This window comes from Diaphorina citri, unplaced genomic scaffold (assembly GCF_000475195.1).
Source record: "Diaphorina citri unplaced genomic scaffold, Diaci psyllid genome assembly version 1.1 scaffold117, whole genome shotgun sequence".
Classification (NCBI taxonomy): domain Eukaryota; kingdom Metazoa; phylum Arthropoda; class Insecta; order Hemiptera; family Psyllidae; genus Diaphorina; species Diaphorina citri.
Genome location: NW_007377554.1, coordinates 142,803 through 168,398, shown reverse-complemented (window position 1 = coordinate 168,398; position 25,596 = coordinate 142,803). Strand labels below are relative to the sequence as shown.

The following is a 25,596-nucleotide window of genomic DNA, read 5'->3' as shown; positions in this document are numbered from 1 at the left end:
AAATTAAGAAAGAAATCTACTGGTGATTAAATATATGCTGACTCCCATCTAATCACCAATAAAATATTTGACCTTCGTTGAAACTATTATTCCTGTAGCATGACTTGAAGGGATAGTGGGAATCGGGCTAGACAGATACATAAGTACATTTTGAACACCAATTAGGCTAAAATTAAATCCAAGGTAACAGAATGTCAAACATCCATATGAACAGACGGAGATTTAATATAGTTTTAAACCAACTCACATGGAATGTTCAAGAATCTGGAATGCAGAGTTGAACATTTTCGAAATGTCATTCATTCACTGCATACCCCACTCTGTCCAGTACCTAAATTATGGTGGTTAACCCAAGCTCATTGTGAAAAATGAAACATGTTTGAACAAACTAATTAAACTTATGCCCAAGGGATAACAGGGCTGTGGCTGTGGCGAGTAACGCTAAAGCTATAAGTCCCGCGTACGATATTATTCATATTGTGTGAAAAATGACATGTTTGAACAAACTAATTAAACTTATGCCCAAGGGATAACAGGGCTGTGGCTGTGGCGAGTAACGCTAAAGCTATAGGTCCCGCGTACGATATTATTCATATTGTGTTGCCTGTTGCCTGTATGGATTTCATAGGGAGTCCATATTTCACATGGATTTCATATGGACTATTCAAAGGACTATTTGTATTTTATCCACATTAGCATGACAAATTTCCTACAGGGATTTCCTATGCAAGCCTGACATGCAAAAAAAAGGGGGGGGGAGCGAAGCGAAATTGTTCGTTTTATTTTTTGATATTACAACCTTCTATCAATGTCGTTAAATAATTTTAAACTAAGAAAACCCAACTTGGTAGCATCTTCAACCAAATGCCGCTATTAAGAAACACTTTGGCGTAATGTCATCATCACGAGTTTACAAAATGCCCATTACATATCCATTATAAAAGGTCAAAGGATTCAATTAAGCAGGAGAAAAGGAGTTTGGTTGGAATTCATAATTTTTATTCGACACCACTTGATGTCAAAGGCAGGAGCCTTTGTACCCTCACCATTATCTTCTTGAATGGAACAATATTAGACGTTAATATAGTTTATATTACGAGTAGGTATAGTATGAGGTTGAAAAATCAGGGAAAGTAGATTTTTTAGGGGGCTCATCTGTTCAATGATTCGGTAGAAGCAGTAGGTACCCTGAAATGATTCACTCGTACAAACAAACAATTTAACTAGGGGAGAAAGAGGGAAGAAACATTAGGGAAATTAAGGGTGGGATATAACTAATGAATATAGGATAGAAAGAAAGAGGGAGAGAGAGAGAGAAGGGAAGAGGGTAATGAGAAAGGGCAAAAATAGACATTAAAGGAAAGGAGGTTATGGCCGTTACCCTGCCGTTACGAGTGCTAATTGAGCCCACGGAATTATCGAACAAAGTTTGCCTTAATGTACACCATTACTGTCTGCCATTTTATATTGGCATCATTTTCTCTTAGGAGGAGAATTTCTTTCAAAAAAAGTTGCCGTTACGAGTGCTAATTGAGCCCACGGAATTATCGAACAAAGTTTGCCTTAATGTACGCCATTACTGTCTGCCATTTTATATTGGCATCATTTTCTCCTAGGAGGAGAATTTCTTTCAAAGAAAGTCTAAAATTGTAAAACATAAAATAACGACATAGTTACTAGTTATCTACGTAATAACTTAATTATACTTCCAAGTATTATTAAGCAGCCCGGCAGCGCTCCTCGACACCGAAGCGAATACAATAGTCCGTCCCTTATACCTTTTTATTACTATTGTAATAATAAAGGAAGGACGGACTAAAAATGTAAAACATAAAATAACGACATAGTTACTAGTTATCTACGTAATAACTTAATTATACTTCTAAGTATTATTAAGCAGCCCGGCAGCGCTCCACACTACAAAGTCAATAAAGTTTGACCGCGCTTTTATATTTGCATCTGTGTGAGATAGACGTGTTATAAATTGGAGGTTGGAGGAGCAGGAGTTAGAGGACGAGAAAGAAGAGGAAGCGGAGAAGGAAGAGGGAACGGGAATGGAGCCCGAAGATATTCTTTATGGAATAAGATAAATAACAAACGCATCATAACATGGTAGCACCAATAATAACAAATACACAATGATGTACTATCATTGTGGGACACTGGCGAACGATTAGTGACAAACATAGAATAAGATAAATAACAAACGCATCATAACATGGTAGCACCAATAATAACAAATACACAATGATGTACTATCATTGTGGGACACTGGCAAACGATTAGTGACAAACATAGTAATCTGAATACTGGATAGTCACGTTCAGATTTTACGTTCAGAACTCAGGAAGGCGGAAACACATTAGGACAAATGTAGCTCACAATATAATTAGATCACACAAGAAAATTGATTAACACGAAAAAACACACACAATGAACAATAGAAATGATAGAGATCTTGAAGAACTCAGGAAGGCGGAAACACATTAGGACAAATGTAGCTCACAATATAATTAGATCACACAAGAAAATTGATTAACACGAAAAAACAGACACAATGAACATTATGAACAATAGAAATGATAGAGATCATGAAAAAATACTTTGAAAATCTCCGAAAATCGATACCTACAATGGCTTCAATTTCCGAGTTATCTCAGGAAACGTGTCCGTATGTTGAAAATGAAAATTGAAACTTGTGGAGGCGTTGAGGATCTTTGTTCTCTCCAGACATATAAACCCAATGGCTGCAATTTCCGAGTTATCTCAGGAAACGTGTCCGTAATGTCCGTATGTTGAAAATGAAAATTGAAACTTGTGGAGGCGTTGAGGATCTTTGTTCTCTCCAGACATATAAACCACTTCATCTGCAGATGATTCCTCAGTTCCATAATCAACTCAGAAGCAGAATACTCTTGACATCACCTCCTATCAACATGAAGGTTGTACAATGGCTGCAATTTCCGAGTTATCTCAGGAAACGTGTCCGTAATGTCCGTATGTTGAAAATGAAAATTGAAACTTGTGGAGGCGTTGGGGATCTTTGTTCTCTCCAGACATATAAACCACTTCATCTGCAGATGATTCCTCAGTTCTATCATCAACTCAGAAGCAGAATACTCTTGACATCACCTCCTATCAACATGAAGGTTGTACTCATTCTGTGTTTGGTGCTGATTGCACTTGTTCAGGTAAGAAAGAAGTCTGCACAGGTAAAATGAACGGTGAACATTTGAATGTTCTTACATTCTTACAAAACCATCACGTGTCGTTAGTGAAGAATTGTAAAAGGAAAATTTCACATGTACATCAGCAAAGTGTATTCATTTTCTATTCTTCGAGATTCATCCTGTAGATGTACTGTTTGTATTTTTGTATGACATTTCACAGTTCCCCAGGGTGTACTCTCAAGTGCAACGGAATTTAAAAGTAAATAAACGTCTGCTAGGGAAACCAAAGGAAAACGGAATGATTTTTTGTATCGTCGACGTCATGTTTGTGTTTCTCTAGTGTCCTTTACAAAAGAAACTCTGCAAAAATTTCTTTTTCATTCTCTTCTTTGCGATACTTTTTACCTGTTTGTCCTTCGGTTTACCCATGCCTATCTAACCTCTCTTGTACAATGGAAGATTCTAAACTCTAAAGGTCTAAAGCATCACAATACTTTGTCCTCCTATGATGGGCTTTGAACAAACCTTCAGATTTTTTTCCAGACTTGCTACTTATCTTATTTGTAGGATAAAATACGGGTCCTTCCTGCAAATAGCTGTCAGTGTAGATGTCTAGTACTTTTTACCTGTCTGTCCTTCGGTTTACCCATGTCTCTTACGGCCTCTCTTGTACAATGGAAGATTCTAAACTCTAAAGCTAAAGCATCACAATACCTTGTCCTCCTAGATGGGCTTTGAACAAACCTTCAGATTTTTTTCCAGACTTGCTACTTATCTTATTTGTAGGATAAAATACGGGTCCTTCCTGCAAATAGCTGTCAGTGTAGATGTCTAGTACCTACTTATTTTTCGAGACTTTTCACTCCTTACAATGTAACTTTGGGATGAAGTCATAAAGCTACCAATTTGACATGGAATAACTACATTTGACAGCTCTATAATTTACAAAAGAAACTCTGCAAAAATTTCTTTTTCATTCTCTTCTTTGCGATACTTTTTACCTGTCTGTCCTTCGGTTTACCCATGTCTATCTTACCTCTCTTGTACAATAGAAGATTCTAAACTCTAAAGCTATAAAGCATCACAATACCTTGTCCTCCTATGATGGGCTTTGAACAAACCTTCAGATTTTTTTCCAGACTTGCTACTTATCTTATTTGTAGGATAAATTACGGGTCTTTCCTGCAAATAGCTGTCAGTGTAGATGTCTAGTACCTACTTATTTTTCGAGACTTTTCACTCCTTACAATGTAACTTTGGGATGAAGTCATAAAGCTACCAATTTGACATGTAATACCTACATTTGACAGCCCTATAATACGAGTAAGTACTTTTATTTTACAGATTAGTCAAGCGATTCCATGCAAACACTGCGGATGTCATCATGGTCTGCTGCACAAGTTGAAGAGTTATGCCTGCGGTGGTGGATGTGGGGGTGGTTGTGCTTGTGGAGGTGGATGTGGAGGAGGATGTCATGGAGGATTCGGCAGTTACTATGGTGGAGGTGGTCACTACTGGTGATGGAAACGAGATTTTCCTGCGTGATAAATAAGTCGACATATAGGAAACCCAGATGTATGGAATGCTGGAGTTATAATCCCATCTAATCAACTAATCCTTCGGGACGCATCAGTTGTTGGTGTTGGTAACCTTTCAAAATTCTGGAGTTATAATCCCATCTAATCAACTAATCCTTCGGGACGCATCAGTTGTTGGTGTTGGTAACCTTTCAAAATTCTGAATTGGGCTTGAGAGTTTCCAAGTCTATTCGAGCCAAACAAATTGATATTGTCACTACTGGTGATGGAAACGAGATTTTCCTGCGTGATAAATAAGTCGACATATAGGAAACCCAGATGTATGGAATGCTGGAGTTATATAATCCCATGTTTCCTGCGTGATAAATAAGTCGACATATAGGAAACCCAGATGTATGGAATGCTGGAGTTATAATCCCATCTAATCAACTAATCCTTCGGGACGCATCAGTTGTTGGTGTTGGTAACCTTTCAAAATTATGAATTGGGCTTAAGAGTTTCCAAGTCTATTCGAGCCAAACAAATTGATAATGAATCTAATAAATGTGATCCTTTTCTTTTAAAGACTAGGAATGCTCCTTGTAAAGTCTTTTTATGTTTTTTAGGTACATAATATTTATCGCTTTCAGATATTTTTCCCCATTTAAAATCTTCAGATTATTTAGGTGAGATTTGTACCCTCACCATTATCTTCTTGAATGGAACAATATTAGACGTATAGTATGAGGTTGAAAAATCAGGGAATGTAGATTTTTTAGGGGGCTCATCTGTTCAATGAGTCAGTAGAAACAGTAGGTACCCTGAAATGATTCACTCGTACAAACAAACAATTTAACTAGGTTAGACTTCTGAAAATTAGTCGAGAATTATTCAGTATCGACAGTAAAGGACAACAAAATTTGTACGGTATGCCTGTTTCTCCTCCAACTCCAACAGTTTCTATTTTTCTGGTACTTAAGAGGGTTAACCTTAATTAGAATAAAATCAATGAGCTAGGTGGACTGAAGAGTGTTTAAAAGCTCAGATTTGAGTGCAGCAGTCGCGTACTCAAGAAAAAGGGAAGAACGGAATCCCCAGAGTATTCAGCTAATAATTTCAACACAAAGTGAAAAAAAAAAAAAAAAAAAATAGATGAAAGCTATGTAGCTATAAAGAACCTAAAAGAAAAGTTAAATAGAGAAAAAGAAGAAATTGAAGAACATGATAATCAAAGAAGACAGCAAAGAATGGAAGAGACAGGGAGGAGAAAGAGGGAATAATGTGATGATAAATGTAAATACCATTCATCAACCATTATCAACAGCTTATCTTTTCGATTGAATAAGATAAATAACAAACGCATCATAACATGGTAGCACCAATAATAACAAATACACAATGATGTACTATCATTGTGGGACACTGGCGAACGATTAGTGACAAACATAGTAATCTGAATACTGGATAGTCACGTTCAGATTTTACAAACTCAGGAAGGCGGAAACACATTAGGACAAATGTAGCTCACAATATAATTAGATCACACAAGAAAATTGATTAACACGAAAAAACACACACAATGAACAATAGAAATGATAGAGATCTTGAAAAAATACTTTGGGAATCTCCGAAAATCGATACCTACAATGGCTGCAATTTCCGAGTTATCTCAGGAAACGTGTCCGTATGTTGAAAATGAAAATTGAAACTTGTGGAGGCGTTGAGGATCTTTGTTCTCTCCAGACATATAAACCATTTCATCTGCAGATGATTCCTCAGTTCTATCAACTCAGAAGCAGAATACTCTTGACATCACCTCCTATCAACATGAAAGTTGTACTCATCCTGTGTTTGGTGCTGATTGCACTTGTTCAGGTAAGAAAGAAGTCTGCACAGGTAAAGACCACCCTGTATATACGAGAGACAAACTTTCAACTCTTCGGTGTATTGCTTGTACTTCTAGCTAGACAGTAATCCAGCTGGTGATAATTTGAGCTATCACATTAAAATAGGTAGGGAGTTTCTTACTCTTGTCCATTTAGAGATGGGGAAAAATGTTACAATTACATTATACGGAGGTAGAATTGACTCATTTTCTTTAAGCAGTACTTTAAAAATTGTCCCTAAGCTACAACAGTTGGTACTTTTTGAGAAATATTCCATTCTGAGGTATTTTGAGAAATTTCTTACTCTTGTCCATTTAGAGATGGGGAAAAATGTTACAATTACATTATACGGAGGTAGAATTGACTCATTTTCTTTAAGCAGTAGGTACTTTCAAAATTGCCCCTAAGCTACAACAGTTGGTACTTTTTGAGAAATATTCCATTCTGAGGTATTTTGAGAAAAAAAGTTAAACTTGCCTTTCAATCTTTATGGGAAGCAAACCATTTGTTTTTCTTGCGATATTGTTCTTTCTAGTAGGGACCTGAAAGCATTGTGTGATTTTCCTCCAAACTTTAGAAGCCTTGCAAAGAATTTATAAAAATAACTTCTTAGTTTTCTTCTCAAAGTCTAACCAAACACAAAGAAAAAGAGGGGAAATGCGATAAATACGTTCGTTTCATTCATGTTTTCTTTTCTCGTCTCAAACCTAACCTTGGTCTCTTCTTCATTAGAACTTTTAACACATTTACAAAACACTGAACTTATTTTCACTCAAACGAGCTTGAAGAAATTTTTATAAGGTAGGCAGATGCACTTTCTTCGTGGTTTTTATGACAGGAGGGAGGCAGGGATTATACAAAGTATTTCAAAGTTCTTATATTTGGTGTCACAGAAAGCAAAGGTATACTCATATTTCTAACTTGGTTAATAATAAGGAACTCAAGATACATACTCGTATGTATGTTACCCACAAGGAAGTCGTTGTTTTATGGGATTCATGCAATATTAGAGGATAAGTTGAGTATGGGGATAAGTTGGCAAGTTGAAATTGAAAATAAGGGTGTACCTACCTACACCTACTCACTGGCGTCCCCAAACTCGCATCTCGATTCGACCGTTGCGAAAATGAGCCCCGTCTTCCGTGTTTTTATAAAGAACATAGCGAAATCGAATAAACAATATAAACATAACCTGTTACAATGAGGCTCCATCGAATCACTGGCGTCCCCAAACTCGCATCTCGATTCGACCGTTGCGAAAATGAGCCCCGTCTTCCGTGTTTTTATAAAGAACATAGCGAAATTGAATAAACAATATAAACATAACCAGTTACAATAAGGCTCCATCGAGCTATACAATGGCGTTACATGATGGTCGTAAAATGGAATGTTCGAGAAAATACTGAAAATAGTGATCATTATCGAATTACATAATTATATTTGTCCATCGAATCGAATTCACATGACCTATTTCGGCATTCTACAGGAAACACTTTTCTAAAGGATCCTTGGTTCCATCACGATAAAAACCCGATTCCAAACCACAAAGAAAAAGTTGTATTGAAAATAGTGATCATTATCGAATTACATAATTATATTTGTCCATCGAATCGAATTCACATGACCTATTTCGGCATTCTACAGGAAACAGTTTTCTAAAGGATCCTTGGTTCCATCACGATAAAAACCCGATTCCAAACCACAAAGAAAAAGTTTCATTCTACAGGAAACACTTTTCTAAAGGATCCTTGGTTCCATCACGATAAAAACCCGATTCCAAACCACAAAGAAAAAGAAGAGGGGACGGCCCCCCTCCCTCGAGATTTTTTTTTTTTTTGTTCTTAAATTTACTAATTACTATAAATATTGGAATATAATTCGGAGCATACCCGCCCTATAAACCACTGCTCGGATTTGTCCCCCCCCCTCACTGAAATCATAGATACAAGCCTGACAGGGTGGGCGAGGAATCTCTTTGCAAATTAGAAGTGAAAGGGCACTCCAAACTCGAGTCAGGATCTAGGACGCAGTAAGGAGGAATGATAGCACGCCTGAGGATATCGAGGTGAAGAGATATTCAAATCCAAAAGGTCAAAAACATGGAGAAACAGTAACCACCACCATACTCACCTACCCTACCACTATCCTGCTGTGGATTTATGAAATTGAGTTTCATTTTACCGCAGGTATTTGAAAATATTACTTACTTAGTATTACTAGTTTATGTATTAGTTCAGTGAACTTTAGGCTTACTCGAGAAAAAGAAGCCTAGGGACCAATGAAAGCCTGATGGATATCAAAAACTAGCACACCATACTCACCTACCCTACCACTATCCTGCTGTGGATTTTCGAAATTGAGTTTCATTTTACCGCAGGTATTTGAAAATATTACTTACTATTACTAGTTTATGTATTAGTTCAGTGAACTGTAGGCTTACTCGAGAAAAAGAAGCCTAGGGACCAATGAAAGCCTGATGAATATAAAAAACTAGCATTTTTTGTCCAGTTTCATCATATCAAGATAAGAAAACCGTTTAGTTCTTATTATGAGCCGTACCTATTGAGGGATATTGTTTGAAGGATTAGGGAAATATTGTAGGTAGATTATCCAATCTGAACTTATCAGGTAGAAGACAGAAATAAGAAATTTAATGAACGCTTACCCCTGTCACCACCAAATGTAGGTCAGGACGCAGGTGGCACATTCATTCGTGGGCACCTAATTGGTTACACCCGATACAGTCACAGAAGTACAATATACTTTAACAACAGCCAATACCTTCATTCTACCCACTCACTACCCTCTATCACCATACTCACCTACCCTACCACTATCCTGCTGTGGATTTTCGAAATTGAGTTTCATTTTACCGCAGGTATTTGAAAATATTACTTAATATTACTAGTTTATGTATTAGTTCAGTGAACTGTAGGCTTACTCGAAAAAAAGAAGCCTAGGGACCAATGAAAGCCTGATGGATATCAAAAACTAGCATTTTTTTGTCCAGTTTCATCATATCAAAATAAGAAAACCATTTAGTTCTTATTATGAGCCGTACGTATTGAGGGATATTGTTTCAAGGATTAGGGAAATATTGTAGGTACCTAGATTATCCAATCTGAACTATCAGGTAGAAGATAGAAATAAGAAATTTAATGAACGCTTTCCCCTGTCACCACCAAATGTAGGTCAGGACGCAGGTGGCACATTCATTCGTGGGCACCTAATTGGTTAGACCCGATACAGTCACAGAAATACAATATACTTTAACAACAGCCAATACCGCTTTACTTTACACGCGCATTCAATAAGAGATTATTCCCATATTTTCAGGAGGTACTTCGTCTCATAAATATGTTCTTAGGCCTTAACAATGTTATTCTGAATGGAAAATATGAGCGATCAGAAAAATGAGGAAAAAATGATAATCTCCATCTCCTACAAGGATTTCCAGACTCTATTTGCAGCTATACGAGTCAAAATATTTCCCCACGCAAAAGTCCACCATCAAAGAATAAGAATATAAGAAAGAATGCGATTTCCAGACCGAGTAGATACTCGTATGCCTACTTTAACAATGTTTCAAAAAGAGCGGATTTGTTTGCAAATATGGTGATGATGAATAGATGAAAATAGGGGCAAATTTCGTCCTATTAGCTATGTACCTAAATCAAGTTTTAACTGAGAAATAAAGGAGGAACGCTTTCCCCTGTCACCACCAAATGTAGGTCAGGACGCAGGTGGCACATTCATTCGTGGGCACCTAATTGGTTACACCCGATACAGCCACAGAAATACAATATACTTTAACAGCCAATACCTACTACTCGTATGCCTACTTTAACAATGTTTCAAAAAGAGCGGATTTGTTTGCAAATATGGTGATGATGAATTGATGAAAATAGAGGCAAAATTTCGTCCTATTAGCTATGTACCTAAATCAAGTTTTAACTGAGAAATAAAGGAGGGAGAGAGAGAATGACCGCTCTACTTGCAGCTATACGAGTCAAAATATTTCCCCACGCAAAAGTCCACCATCAAAGAATAAGAATATAAGAAAGAATGCCAGGAAATGTCAGGAAACTTAGCTAACGTGGGAGATGATAACAACGTAACGCCCCTTTATTTCCTTTGATCAAATCTAATGCGATCTCGCTTGACTCTGATACATCTCTGTACTTTCCAATTTTGCTCTGAAAATCTTTCCTTGAAAGACGAGGAGAACAAAACAAAGATTTGGCCTGTCAATTGGAAAAACGATGACAGAATGCCAGGAAATGTCAGGAAACTTAGCTAACGTGGGAGATGATAACAACGTAACGCCCCTTTATTTCCTTTGATCAAATCTAATGCAATCTCGCTTGACTCTGATACATCTCTGTGCTTTCCAATTTTCCTCTGAAAATCTTTCCTTGAAAGACGAGGAGAACAAAACAAAGATTTGGCGTGTCAATTGGAAAAACGATGACGTTACAAAAGCTTTGGTACTTTGGTGACATTAGAGAGGTTTAGTTTTTCTCCTTCTCCTCCTCCTTTTTCTTCTGATTTTAATAAACATCTCAAATCCAGCGGACTTGGAGGAAGAAAAACTAAATCAATTTGACATTAGAGAGGTTTAGTTTTTCTCCTTCTCCTCCTCCTTTTTCTTCTGATTTTAATAAACATCTCAAATCCAGCGGACTTGGAGGTAGAAAAACTAAATCAATATCAGAGGTTTAGTTTTTCTCCTTCTCCTCCTCCTTTTTCTTCTGATTTTAATAAACATCTCAAATCCAGCGGACTTGGAGGAAGAAAAACGAAATCAATTTATTTGATCTTGTTAGAAGTGGTATTTGATCTTGTTAGAAGTGGTATTTGATCTTGTTAGAAGTTGTAGAAGGACTCCAAGATCATGACAAGAGTCACAGGTTTTGGAATTTCAGCACAAAATTGTGAGCTAAAAAGATGATGATACATGATAGGTATAGGTATACCCACAAAATACTAGTATTCTTTAATATTAATAAAAAAGTAGTTGTAGAAGGACTCCAAGATCATGACAAGAGTCACAGGTTTTGGAATTTCAGCACAAAATTGTGAGCTAAAAAGATGATGATACATGAGAGGTATAGGTATACCCACAAAATACTAGTATTCTTTAATATTAATAAAAAAGAAAGTAGAAAAAAAAAATCAATCAATCATCATTCGCCCATCAGTGTGTAAGATCCAATAAATTCGCATATTTTTTTACAACCTACACATTGTCAACGAATAACAAATATCAAACAACAACAACATACACATCTAAGCTGTATAAGGTATAATAACAACGATTTTTGATTTGTGTAGGTACGTCATAAAATTTGTAGATCCAATAAATTCGCATATTTTTTTACAACCTACACATTGTCAACGAATAACAAATATCAAACAACATACACATCTAAGCTGTATAGGTATAATAACAACAACGATTTTTGATTTGTGTAGGTACGTCATAAAATTTGTGTTTTCAAGGGAATTCTGTCCTTTTACTTTCCTTATCATATAGGAAGGAAAGTAATGTAATCGGGTCAAAATTTCGATGGTTCGGGAGTTTCTCGTCTTTTTACTTTCCTTATCCTATAGGAAGGAAAGTAATGTAATCGGGTCAAATTTTCGATGGTCAAATTTTAGTGCCAAAACACGTTTTGAGGTCCCTAGAGCCTAAATCCAAAGTTTCAGCCATTGGTCCGTGTGTGTGTCTGTCTGTCTGTCTGTCTGTAAACAAAATACTCGAGAACGGTAAGAGCTAGAGACTTGAAATTTGGTATGTAGATGTCAAATGTGACAAGGATATGACACGAAACTTTTGGTTAAGATCGATGCAACGGTTGGCGGCATATTACCGCTTTTTGGCGGTTTTCAGTGTAATTTAACAATATATTGGGAACAGTATGAGCTAGAGACTTGAAATTTGGTATGTAGTTCACAAATGTGACAAGGATGCAACTCAAAACGTTTGGTTGAGATAGGTGCTGCAATTGGCGGTATTTTGACCGCTTTTGGCGGTACTCGTATGCCTACTTTAACAATGTTTCAAAAAGAGCGGATTTGTTTGCAAATATGGTGATGATGAATTGATGAAAATAGAGGCAAAACAAAATTTCGTCCTATTAGCTATGTACCTAAATCAAGTTTTAACTGAGAAATAAAGGAGGGAGAGAGAGAGAGAGTGACCAATGGAGCTCTAACGGCTCTTTACTTCACAACTCACTGACTAATACCCTCCACTGTATGCTCATAATGAAAGCTTATACTTAACTGCCTCTTCCACCGCGTTACCAAGCTTAAAATAGATGCTATTAACGATGAAATGCTCCATGCGGCATTTGTGGTATAGCTATTATCATAAAGTAATTTTCAAAAGGCATTTGATTAATTTTAAAACAGGGCAGGAGCTTATTGATCGGCTGCCATCGACAGGAAATTAGCGGTATCCGGCGATAATACACGTCACGGATATGCCAATAAATCTACATAGATAAAGTATTAACCTGCCTCGGTGGTAGAGTGGTCAAAGTGCTCGCCTGGTGAACCGGAGGGCGCAACTAGTTGAAGTTCCTGCGAAAAAGGCGAGCTATGGCACAAAGTAAGGGACAATGAATAAGATGAAATGGTTCAATATCCTGGTGAACCGGAGGGCGCGGGTTCAACTCCAGCCGAGACAGGGAATTTTATTATTTATTTTGAAATTTTAAAGACACACCAATAAAGCTCTCAGAGTTAGGAACTAGTTGAAGTTCCTGCGAAAAAGGCGAGCTATGGCACAAAGTAAGGGACAATGAATAAGATGAAATGGTTCAATAGTTAACCACGAATCTTTTCCAGTCAAGTATTGCCCTGGTGAACCGGAGGGCGCGGGTTCAACTCCAGCCGAGACAGGGAATTTTATTATTTATTTTGAAATTTTAAAGACACACCAATAAAACTCTCAGAGTTAGGAACTAGTTTCCTGCGAAAAAGGCGAGCTATGGCACAAAGTAAGGGACAATGAATACGATGAAATGGTTCAATAGTTAACCACGAATCTATTCCAGTCAAGTATTGATGATGGAAACGGATAAGAGAAAACGAAAAGAGAGAAAGAATAATAAATTTCGTTCTTTTTCTTGTGAAAGATGAATGAGATGCTGACCTATATGATTCCTGATTGAGTTAGGACACAGGTCACTGAGTTTTATATGGGGATTGATGGATGTTTTATGGGATTCATGCAATATTAGAGGATAAGTTGAGTATGGGGATAAGTTGGCAAGTTGAAATTGAAAATAAGGGTGGTTTTATGGGATTCATGCAATATTAGAGGATAAGTTGAGTATGGGGATAAGTTGGCAAGTTGAAATTGAAAATAAGGGTGTACCTACCCTGCTCACTGGCGTCTCCAAACTTCCGTGTTTTTATAAAGAACATAGCGAAATCGAATAAACAATATAAACATAACCTGTTACAATGAGGCTCCATTAGAACAAGAACACCCAAAATAAGCATCATTCAATAGGATGAGGAAAGTCGTGTGATGTTCACACCAGATTTTTTCAAAATGTAAAAAAGAAGAGTTCATCTCTCCCTTTCTCTCTCTCTTCATATATCCCTTTCTCCCTTTTTTTTCTCTTGCCCATCTATCTATTCCATTACCCCTGACATTTTCTCGGGAGACTTTTTCGTGAGAAAAAAATCTGTGTTTTCCTCCCTTATAGGATGAGGAAAGTCGTGTGATGTTCACACCAGATTTTTTCAAAATGTAAAAAAAGAAGAGTTCATCCCTCCCTTTCTCTCTCTCTTCATATATCCCTTTCTCCCTTTTTTCTCTTGCCCATCTATCTATTCCATTATCCCTGACATTTTCTCGGGAGACTTTTTCGGGAGAAAAAAATCTGTGTTTTCCTCCCTGAGGTAAAGGTCAGCATGGTCAGATTGAAAGAGGGGATTTCTGCCAAGGTGCAAACTCCGTGATAAATCATTCACACAATCTTGACCCTGTCTCTTCTCTGATTTAACCCTTCTCCCATATTCCTCAGGGGATTTCTGCCAAGGTGCAAACTCCGTGATAAATCATTCACACAATCTTGACCCTGTCTCTTCTCTGATTTAACCCTTCTCCCATCTCCCATATTCCTTCTACCTAAACTTCTTGTCCTCGAGTTGACCACAGGTCCTTTAAAACCTTTTTGAGACGAATCGTAAGACGTCCAATTCAGGGATCCATTTTTGGAAGGACTTCTCTAATCCGAACTTCGTACATCTTGCTTCACACTAAGAAAAACTTTGCATAAAGTAGCTGTACCTTAGTTGACCACAGGTCCTTTAAAACCTTTTTGAGACGAATCGTAAGACGTCCAATTCAGGGATCCATTTTTGGAAGGACTTCTCTAATCCAAACTTCGTACATCTTGCTTCACACTAAGAAAAACTTTGCATGAAGTAGCTGTACCTTACTCCATATATGTTTTTTCCATCTCTTCTCCTCCTTCACTTTCTCTCTCCTTATGTCTCTCCCTCCCAAATTCTTAGTCTAAAATTTATCCTCATTCCACTGCCCAAAAGAGTGTTTCCCATGAGAAATACTGGATCCATTTTCACATGTCATGTATGTGAACGCAAAACCTATGGGGAATATTTTGCGCCTCTCACATTATGTCTAATGTATGTTTTTTCCATCTCCTCTCCTCCTTCACTTTCTCTCTCCTTATGTCTCTCCCTCCCAAATTCTAGTCTAAATCTTATCCTCATTCCACTGCCCAAAAGAGTGTTTCCCATGAGAAATACTGGATCCATTTTCACATGTCATGTATATGAACGCAAAACCTATGCGGAATATTTTGCGCCTCTCACGTTATGTCTGGCACACATGGCCTCGGAGGGTGGCAAATAAAATAATAAATAACACAACATTGTGTGTACACTTCCTACTACTTCATTCTTGACTAGGAATATCTTTTCTGAACCTGTCAGACTTGTATGGAATACATTTATCAATGTAAACAATATCATTATGTAAGACACCCCACACCCAAATTTCCCCGTTGTTTACTGTTAATATACTTTTACTAGCTGAATTCCGTCGCTTCGCTCCGGAATCCCGCTAGTTCATCCCGAGGCATGGCCAAATTTGTGGAAAAGGCATGGCCGAACTTGTAGTTATCAAACTAAACACATAAACGAAACTCAAATATTAGGCGAGCGAGGATAAGTTTTCTCTCCCGCAGTCTCTGCACTCTGTGTATTTCTTATGGTGATTTTAGCGATCAAAAATTGGTCATATCTCAGGATCGGTTTAGATTTTCGCAAAATCCTTTCTTGTTGCACACCTAGACCATAAAAGGAATATTCCTATCAAATTTCAGCTTTCTAGGTGTTGTGGTTCTGGAGATAGAGCGATCAGTGTGTGAAATGTGAATGAGTTCTCGTTCTTATAATATAAGATTTACTAGCTGAATTCCGTCGCTTCGCTCCGGAATCCCGCTAGTTCATCCCGAGGCATGGCCAAGCTTGTGGAAAAGGCATGGCCGAACTTGTATTTTTATCAAACTAAAAACATAAACGAAACTCAATATTAGGCGAGCGAGGAAAAGTTTTCTCTCCCTCAGTCTCTGCACTCTGTGTATTTCTTATGGTTATTTTAGCGATCAAAAATTGATCATATCTCAGGATCGGTTTAGATTTTCGCAAAATCCTTTCTTATTGCACACCTAGACCATAAAAGGAATATTCCTACCAAATTTCAGCTTTCTAGGTGTTGTGGTTCTGGAGATAGAGCGATCAGTGTGTGAAATGTGAATGAGTTCTCGTTCTTATAATATAAGAAGATACACAATTTCAACATCATTCTAAACCCCGGTTTTGCCTGCTAGCCTTTGAAACGTGAAAGCCAAATCCGGATATTAACACCCAAACTTCTGAAAGTTGATGGCCATTTTCTATTGTATTAATATTAATTCAATCCTGTGACACATGCTATTATAGCCTACATTAAGAACCTACATACATAATTTATTATACTTAATACATGCTATCTATCGTAACTTCACTATCCAAATACAATCGATTTATCAATAAATACATAGATAACAGGACATATCAGATGGCAATTATGACTATAAATTGATTTAGCGAAATGGGATTCTAAAGTATTCTGTGCTTCCGAATTGTAAACTAAACAATAAACAAAGCCATCGTGGATAAGTTAAACAAATTCAAGATGACTTACTTTGCCATAGTGTTGTGTGTGGTGATGTGTGTTCTCATTCAAGTAAGTATACTAACTGGATAGGTTGTTAATGATATCATGTTAGTCCAAATCCAAAATTTTAGGCATATTTACTTTTCATTTAAAACAGAAGTGTTTTAATAAGATGACTTTGAAACAAGAGGAAGTTTTATAGTCGGACCTGTAGATAAAAGAAACAATCAAATACGAGTATTTAATTCCGAATTATTTAATGTGCAACTGCATTGGTCCAGGTGGACTGACCTCTTAGTTTTTGACCGATAATAATTAAATAGAGGGAAAATTAATGCACCTGAATACTAGACATGAAAACATATTATGTACATAGGGATCTAGTTAGTTTTAGTTCTTTGTAAGTGTCAAAACTTTTAACATGGACAACACCAATCGTATACATAAACTCGTTATTGTTAAGTTTTCCGGAACTCCCGGTTCTTAATTACAGGAACAATTAGTCATTGTTTGTGTACTAAAAGGATACCTTGGGAAGATAATAATGATCCTTATTTCAACGAAAGTTTAAAATGGGACAACAGTTCATTACCATTTCCATTGGGAAAATGTTCTGGACAAAGAGTTTGGCGGTAGTCTGGTGCTTTAGTCTACAGTCTAGTCTAATAACTGAACTGTCGACTGAAGTGTCATCAAAGGTCAGGGTTACTGAAGGGGCAACAAAGGTCGAGAAAATCTCTCCGGGTTTTACGACAAACTTTTGCACCGTTTTGTAGATACTAATAATTCACTAGGAGGAGAAAGTTTCATAAAAAAAAAGTCCAACATGATTCGAACAATACACAATACCTATACATATAAAAAGACGAGAATATTTAATAATGAAAAGTTGAAACTTTTATTTAAATCACAAAACAAAATAATGTTAAACATAAAATTGGAAATGCTATAAAATTGTATCAAATAAAAAAAGACTTTGCTTCTCCTTATTATTGTAATTTTTTCTCTGAAGAAAAACAAAAGTTTTTTCAAAGTTGAAAAAGAAAAAACTCTTGTTCTTCGACAGTATAGATCCTTGTTCTTGTAAATATTCTTTTAATAACAATAATATAAGTTTCAAGAAAAGTACCAACAATTTCCCTGTATTGAGGATCTTAGCTTATTAAACGTGATAGATCCTTGTTCTTGTAAATATTCTTTTAATAACAATAATATAAGTTTCAAGAAAAGTACCAACAATTTCCCTGTATTGAGGATCTCAGCTTATTAAACGTGACTACTTCATTTCAACTACATACAATCATAATAGGTACACCTGGTCCTGCTTCTTTCCCTTGGGTATAACTTGGTACAGAGCAACAGCCGTCCTCCTTGTTTTAAAATGCTTAAGAAAAAATTATGGGTGCTTACTTTGGTCATTCCAATAACAAATAACTTAATATGAAGGGGGGCAACAGCCCAGTTTCAGGATTCATCAGACTATACTAATACATACGTACTCCTAACGCAATCTCAACATTCAACACAGAAATAGGTACCAAGGTATCTACTCCTTAAGTCCCCTCTTAACGTCATAATATTTTCTACATACATACACTTCAAGTATAGGTACATAATAATATTGTAGGGTAACAAGAATTTATGCTGCACAAGTACCAGCATTTTGAATAAGGAGTACAGGATGTTTCACGAGCATTGTCTAAGTATACTTATTTTTATTTATCGTTGAATTTAAAAGAATATCTACCTGTTTGCAACAACAGCAAGCAAGTGTCATTTTCACAACTTCACTCATGCTGAAAACATATCAGCCTGTTTACAAAACCAAACTGAAGGAACGAAATCCTTATCAAAATGTTCATGTCGCAGTATAGGAAAACACTTCATCAAAAACTGTGTGTACTTAACTAGCAAAATCTCAGAACTAATAGCACTTGTAAAAACCGTCTCTGTTTCAGTTTGCGGCATCCAAGCCATGCAGCGGTCGGGGCTGCGGGGGTGGTTGTGGTGGGGGTTGCGGTGGAGGTTGTGGAGGAGGTTGGGGTGGACGATGTGGATGTGGAGGATGGGGAGGATGTGGAGGATGGGGAGGATGTGGTTGTGGAGGATGGTGATCAAGAGACATGACCAAGAGACGCAGCAAAATTAGTCTAATTATAATAAAATCTGATTGTGAATTTAGTCAATTTATCACTTCCCTTCAGCCTTCCTGGAACAAGCCTGTTGTCCTCACACAAAAATTCATGACTTCATGTCCAAGCATGGATCACTAACATCACATGAACATATTGGAAAAATAGTTGATGTAGAATTCTTCAAATTACCCAAATAGAGGTATCCCATAACCAGAAGAGGATGGCTGTCATTTCTACTGAGAGATAAAATATGTAATTTGATAATTTCTTTTAAAAAGTACTAGTCATTAGATGATATTATTTATTTTTCTTTGAAATACCAATTGTCTAATGAAAAGTTTTGTTTCTAAAAATAATAATAATAAAAAATCTAACGCATCACCGTTAGTAGAGCTAAATCCCCGGTGTGGTTGGGTATTTCGTATAAAAGTTGAAGTTATGGGTAGGTACCTATGATGTGATTTTTGGTAATTTTGCAACGGGGCAAAAGTAAGTGTTATTTGTTCATGCCCATGAATTCATATGAGTTTAGTCCATTTGTAATATATTTAAGTTCAAACAAAATAATATTCCTTTTTGTCGTGCACTATTCACGGGTCCCATACATGTGTGTACGATTGTAGAGATACTCTGTGCTGTAGAGATTGAAGAATAATTAAGTAGGGCCTCAAACCGCACTCATATCAAGCTTTTATGACGTCATTGTAAAACTAATAATCAAGATAAAGTAGGAGGAAGAGGAGGGACGATTTTGTTTCATAAACTTCTATAAGTTAAGTTGTAACTTGGAACTTTTCACAGTGACGTTATCAAGGGTTCTCTTTTCCCGGGGAAATCAATTTTGGAAAATGTATACAGGAAACTTTCCCGCATTTTTGGATGACATCCTATGGGACATTTTCTCTTTGAAGACCTCACATCGAACCTTGTAGTTTCAACTGAGGTCTAGGAAATATCATCACCAGAACAAACTTGTACTTTTTGTCACAGAGACCAATAGTTAACCAATACTTCAATGTTCTGCTTGCCATAGTGGAAAGCTCGTACGTGTCTATCTTATCTGAATTTCATACATAATACATGAGAGCAATTTTCTCCGAGATCTCCAAACACATTGCCACTCTATGTTGTTTGAGTTTCATTTATGTTTGTTATCTTTACATCAGGAATATTTGCTCACTTTACTTACTTGTACACACATTATGAGAGCTGTATCATGTCGGAAGAAGTTGTCATCTTCTTCTCAGAAACTTGTGTAAATTCCTGGAACTTGTCTCTTGTACTTCTTTATTTACTAGGCTTTCATTTTATTGGCATCTTTGTAAATAATAGTTATGCAGCAAGGTCTCTCCAAACTTCATGTTAAATTTAGCTTTGTTGACATATCCACTAAAATGCTGCAAAACTAGAAAAATTGAAGTACGTGCTGAATAAAATAAAAACATAAAATTGATTTTTAGCTAAATCCCCTTTAGGGGTGAGCTATTCATTTCTAACGAAAGTCACACTTTTGGGTCGGGGTTGTGTTTTTTGGGTCACTAGGAAGCTATTCGCTATGAAAACTCATTTTGATATACAGGGTGTATATATCACAAAGCTATGTCAAGCCGAAAATGGCGAATAGTACAGGTCAAGGGCTACAAAAAGTTCCCCGGACATTTTTTCGAAATCCTCAAAATAACCGAGATATCCGCCATTTTGTATTTTTTTCAGGTACCCCGACCTTGTGTAGATAGAAGACAATATTATCTCTCTTTTGAGACCAATTTCATTTTTAAAAGTTAAGATCCTTTCACACTATGACTTTGCGGCGCACAATTTTGATTTTTTTTTTTTATTTGAGTGACATTTGTTACCCCCTGTATCTTTGATTCAAATTGAACCACACGATGGCAAAAATTACAAAAACTGCTCCATATTCTAATGTTCAATATTTGTTGGACTTTACATTTTCCAAAATTGATTTCCCCGGGAAAAGAGAACCCTTGATAACGTCACTGTGAAAAGTTCCAAGTTACAACTTAACTTATAGATGTTTATAGAAAGTTTATGAAACAAAATCGTCCCTCCTCTTCCTCCTACTTTATCTTGATTATTAGTTTTACAATGACGTCATAAAAGCTTGATATGAAAAGCAATCAATGTTTGTCTTACTGAGGAGAAACTTCAACACCCCTTGTCCTTTTGAATAACCAGAGTCCCCCTATGGGACCCCAAGGGTACTGTCTAGTCCAAAATCTATAGTAAGAATATTTCTTTTTATGTGAATATTTTTGCAAAATATCATGATAATATAATCGGGGTACTGTCTGGTCCAAAATCTATAGTAAGAATATTTCTTTTTATGTGAATATTTTTGCAAAATATCATGATAATATAATCGGAAAAAACCGTTTCAGAGTTATAGTAAAACAAACTAACACTCTGTCACATCACAAGCGTTTCCTGCAGATATTAGTCTGTTAATCTCTTTGGACTTTGATAACACGTGGTCAGGTCTCTGAGTATTCTAAAAATAGACTTTAATTAAGATAGGTAGAAATAACAAGAAAAATATAGAAATCCTTTTTTTATTGCATAAAGTGAGAAGCAATTTCCTTCCACTTTTTTCAACTCTCTTTTCAACTTAACTTTAACTTTCCCTTCTTATATTCTTCTCCTCCCTCTGCTTTCGCTCCTACATTATTCTCTCGTTTTATTTCTTTTGCTTTTTCTCTGTGCACACCGACTTAGCTTATTCTTCTTGATGAAGATAAAAATATCGAACCACCAATACCGACATAACCTTTCCACTTCCATGCTTATATTAACACCATTTCCGTATCGAACTAGTCATAAAATCTTTGCAAACTGTAATGAGGAGCACAGCTGCAGCTGAATGGAATTTCATTACTGTCTATTACTACAGTATGGCGAGCTATGTATACTAGTAATGAGAAAGTATTTCAATTTTTCAATCGGTCCAAATTTTCAAAATCGGGAAATGGTTGGAAATATCCGTTTTGGGATCGCCTGATGTCAAAAACGTGATTTTTAGCTCATGGTCTGTACGTATGTATGTATGTATGTATGTATGTATGTATGTATGTATGTATGTATGTATGTATGTATGTATGTATCCTAACGCAATCTCAACATTCAACACAGAAATAGGTACCAAGGTATCTACTCCTTAAGTCCCCTCTTAACGTCATAATATTTTCTCTGTTTCAGTTTGCGGCATCCAAGCCATGCAGCGGTCGGGGCTGCGGGGGTGGTTGTGGTGGGGGTTGCGGTGGAGGTTGTGGAGGAGGTTGGGGTGGACGATGTGGATGTGGAGGATGGGGAGGATGTGGAGGATGGGGAGGATGTGGTTGTGGAGGATGGTGATCAAGAGACATGACCAAGAGACGCAGCAAAATTAGTCTAATTATAATAAAATCTGATTGTGAATTTAGTCAATTTATCACTTCCCTTCAGCGTGGATGTGGAGGATGGGGAGGATGTGGAGGATGGGGAGGATGTGGTTGTGGAGGATGGTGATCAAGAGACATGACCAAGAGACGCAGTAAAATTAGTCTAATTATAATAAAATCTGATTGTGAATTTAGTCAATTTATCACTTCCCTTCAGTACCACCAATACCGACATAACCTTTGCACTTCCATGCTTATATTAACACCATTTCCGTATCGAACTAGTCATAAAATCTTTGCAAACTGCAATGAGGAGCACAGCTGCAGCTGAATGGAATTTCATTACTGTCTATTACTACAGTATGGCGAGCTATACCTACTAGTAATGAGAAAGTATTTCAATTTTTCAATCGGTCCAAATTTTCAAAATCGGGAAATGATTGGAAATATCCGTTTTTGGGATCCCCTGATGTCAAAAACGTGATTTTTAGCTCATGGTCTGTACGTATGTATGTATGTATGTACGTACGTACTTACGTACTACAGGTTTAAATGGGAAAAGGTTGTATACAAAATATCTCAAGAACGGTTTGTCGTAGAGCGATGAAATTTGGTATGCTATCCCGGTATGGTCCAAGGACGCGACTGTAACAACTTGGTAAAAATCGGACAGTCACTCATCCATATATCAACCAAAGTCATTGTTACTTGACCCTTTTTTCGTGAGAAAAAGGTGGTATACAAAATATCTCAAGAACGGTTTGTCCTAGACCCTAGAGGGATGAAATTTGGTATGATATACCGGTATGGTCCAAGGACGCGACTGTAACAATTTGGTAAAAATCGGACAGTCGCTCATCCAGATATCAACCAAAGTCAATGTTGCTTCCGAAAAATTTTCAAATCGGTCCAAATTTTCAAAATCGGGAAATGGTTGGAAATATCCGTTTTGGGATCCCCTGATGTCAAAAAAGTGATTTTTAGCTCATGGTTTGTACGTACGTATGTATTTATGTACGTACGTACGTACTTACGTACTACAGGTTTAAATGGGAAAAGGTTGTATACAAAATATCTTAAGAACGGTTTGTCGTAGAGCGATGAAATTTGGTATGCTATCCCGGTATGGTCCAAGGACGCGACTAGAACAACTTGGTAAAAATCGGACAGTCACTCATCCAGATATCAACCAAAGTCAATGTTGCTTCGGAAAAATTTTCAAAAAAAAATCATTTTTTTCGATACTTTATATGATTCCTTATTACACGGGGAGTAAAAAATTAAAAAAAAAAATCCACCAAAAATTGGCCGCCGTAAGCAGCTCAGGCTGAATTAAAAAAAAGTTCAATTTTTTCGATACTTTATATGATTCCTTATTACACGGGGTGTATTTTAAGATAGAAAATTTTCGACCAAAAATCGGCCGCCACATAGGCGGCTTGGAAATCTCCGCAAATGTAATAGAAAGTCGTGTGATGTTCACACCAGATTTTTTTTTTTTTAATAGTCACATTAAAAAAAAGACCATCAGCAGATATGTGATATTGGTTTCCATCTAATATGTACATACCTATGTGTAGGTACACATTTTGATAGTCTCATACCTCGGATCTCTTTGCATTTACCTTAAATGTAGGTACATAAATAATAAACCATCAACAATTGAATATTCCATGTACCTGTCTATTTCCTAACACATATGAAACGTGAAAGACCTTTGATTAGATGGAAGTTTGAAAAGATGCAGCAGCATTGAAGGCTGATTTTCAATTGATGTAAAAGAAGGAAAAGGGTTCACCACCCTCAAATCCCATGTTTCCACCGCATGTTTATTTGACTTGGGTAATGTTGAAATTTTCCAATTTCTTTCAATATGAGAAAAGTAAATACATACATATCCCTTCAGCCTTCCTGGAACAAGCCTGTTGTCCTCACACAAAAATTCATGACTTCATGTCCAAGCATGGATCACTAACATCACATGAACATATTGGAAAAATAGTTGATGTAGAATTCTTCAAATTACCCAAATAGAGGTATCCCATAACCAGAAGAGGATGGCTGTTATTTCTACTGAGAGATAAAATATGTAATTTGATAACTTCTTTTAAAAAGTACTAGTCATTAGATGATATTATTTATTTTTCTTTGAAATACCTACCAATTGTCTAATGAAACTATGTTGAAAGTTCTCTACTGGGTATATGATATGGAAACAAACCCCCCTTCCTTTTGCCTGGGTAGTTTGGGAAGAGACTAATATAGGTACCTACATGGGTATATTGTTATGGGTAATGTAAGAGATTTACTGCCTTTGACAGCTGTCACTTGGTAATGAGTTCACAGAGTGAGTGCCTTTATTGTACTTTTTTTTGAGCGACTGAAATCTCTTTGCAATATTTTATACCAGCGATAGTGGCGGAAAGCATGTTATGAGTGAAAACATTTCATAAGGAAACCCCGCAAAATGCTCCCTTTATTTTTTGTGGGAGTCATAATGGAATAGCTGTGAATTCGGTTCAGGGTCCTATTACTTCAGACCCTATTCAGACCCTATTGCTCTGCAATTTTGCACTCTGTAGGATTTAAAGAAGAACAGGAGGAATTCCGGGGTCCCAATACATGTAGAACGGCATTTAGTTTAAAAACTTACATAGGTAGATAGGTACCCAGTGCCCAATGCATAATCTGCAAAGGCAAAAGGATTTACATAATCCAATCATACAATATGCATACACCCGGGCTCAGAACGTGATCACCTCTGAGTACGTTTTTTCTCAAGTAAATTCTCAGAACGATCCGAAGAACTTGTTCATAAATACGGGTGCCAGTCCTTTGGTTCACAATACACCCTTACAATAACTCCTACATACATGGGTATATTGTTATGGGTAATGTAAGAGATTTACTGCCTTTGACAGCTGTCACTTGGTAATGAGTTCACAGAGTGAGTGCCTTTATTGTACTTTTTTTTTTGAGCGACTGAAATCTCTTTGCAATATTTTTTACCAGCGATAGTGGCGGAAAGCATGTTATGAGTGAAAACATTTCATAAGGAAACACCGCAAAATGCTCCCTTTATTTTTTGTGGGAGTCATAATGGAATAGCTGTGAATTCGGTTCAGGGTCCTATTACTTCAGACCCTATTCAGACCCTATTGCTCTGCAATTTTGCACTCTGTAGGATTTAAAGAAGAACAGGAGGAATTCCGGGGTCCCAATACATGTAGAACGGCATTTAGTTTAAAAACTTACATAGGTAGATAGGTACACAGTGCCCAATGCA

General features: G+C 36.8%; 1 protein-coding gene and 1 long non-coding RNA gene across 3 annotated transcripts; one reads left to right on the top strand and one right to left on the bottom strand.

Annotated features, from left to right (window-relative positions):
• The first annotated feature begins 3,091 nt into the window (after nucleotides 1-3,091).
• LOC103524716 (chorion class high-cysteine HCB protein 13-like) lies at nucleotides 3,092-5,294 on the top strand. Of its 2 annotated transcripts, none has more exons than XR_003390195.1 (4): nucleotides 3,092-3,191; nucleotides 4,515-4,687; nucleotides 4,971-5,059; nucleotides 5,123-5,294. XR_003390195.1 is itself a non-coding variant. In XM_026820045.1 (4 exons), exons 1-3 carry the CDS (start codon nucleotides 3,144-3,146, stop codon nucleotides 4,972-4,974), a joined length of 225 nt encoding a protein of 74 aa, XP_026675846.1. In that variant the 5' UTR covers nucleotides 3,092-3,143; the 3' UTR covers nucleotides 4,975-5,011; nucleotides 5,085-5,294. The 2 variants fall into 2 exon arrangements, 1 of the variants encoding a protein (XP_026675846.1); XM_026820045.1 differs by having other exon boundaries at nucleotides 4,971-5,011; nucleotides 5,085-5,294.
• LOC113465500 lies at nucleotides 4,562-4,961 on the bottom strand. The gene is made up of 2 exons (XR_003390196.1): nucleotides 4,897-4,961; nucleotides 4,562-4,820 (listed from the first exon to the last, which is right to left on the bottom strand). It is a non-coding gene; the product is annotated as an uncharacterized LOC113465500 (long non-coding RNA).
• Nucleotides 5,295-25,596: the final 20,302 nt, after the last annotated feature.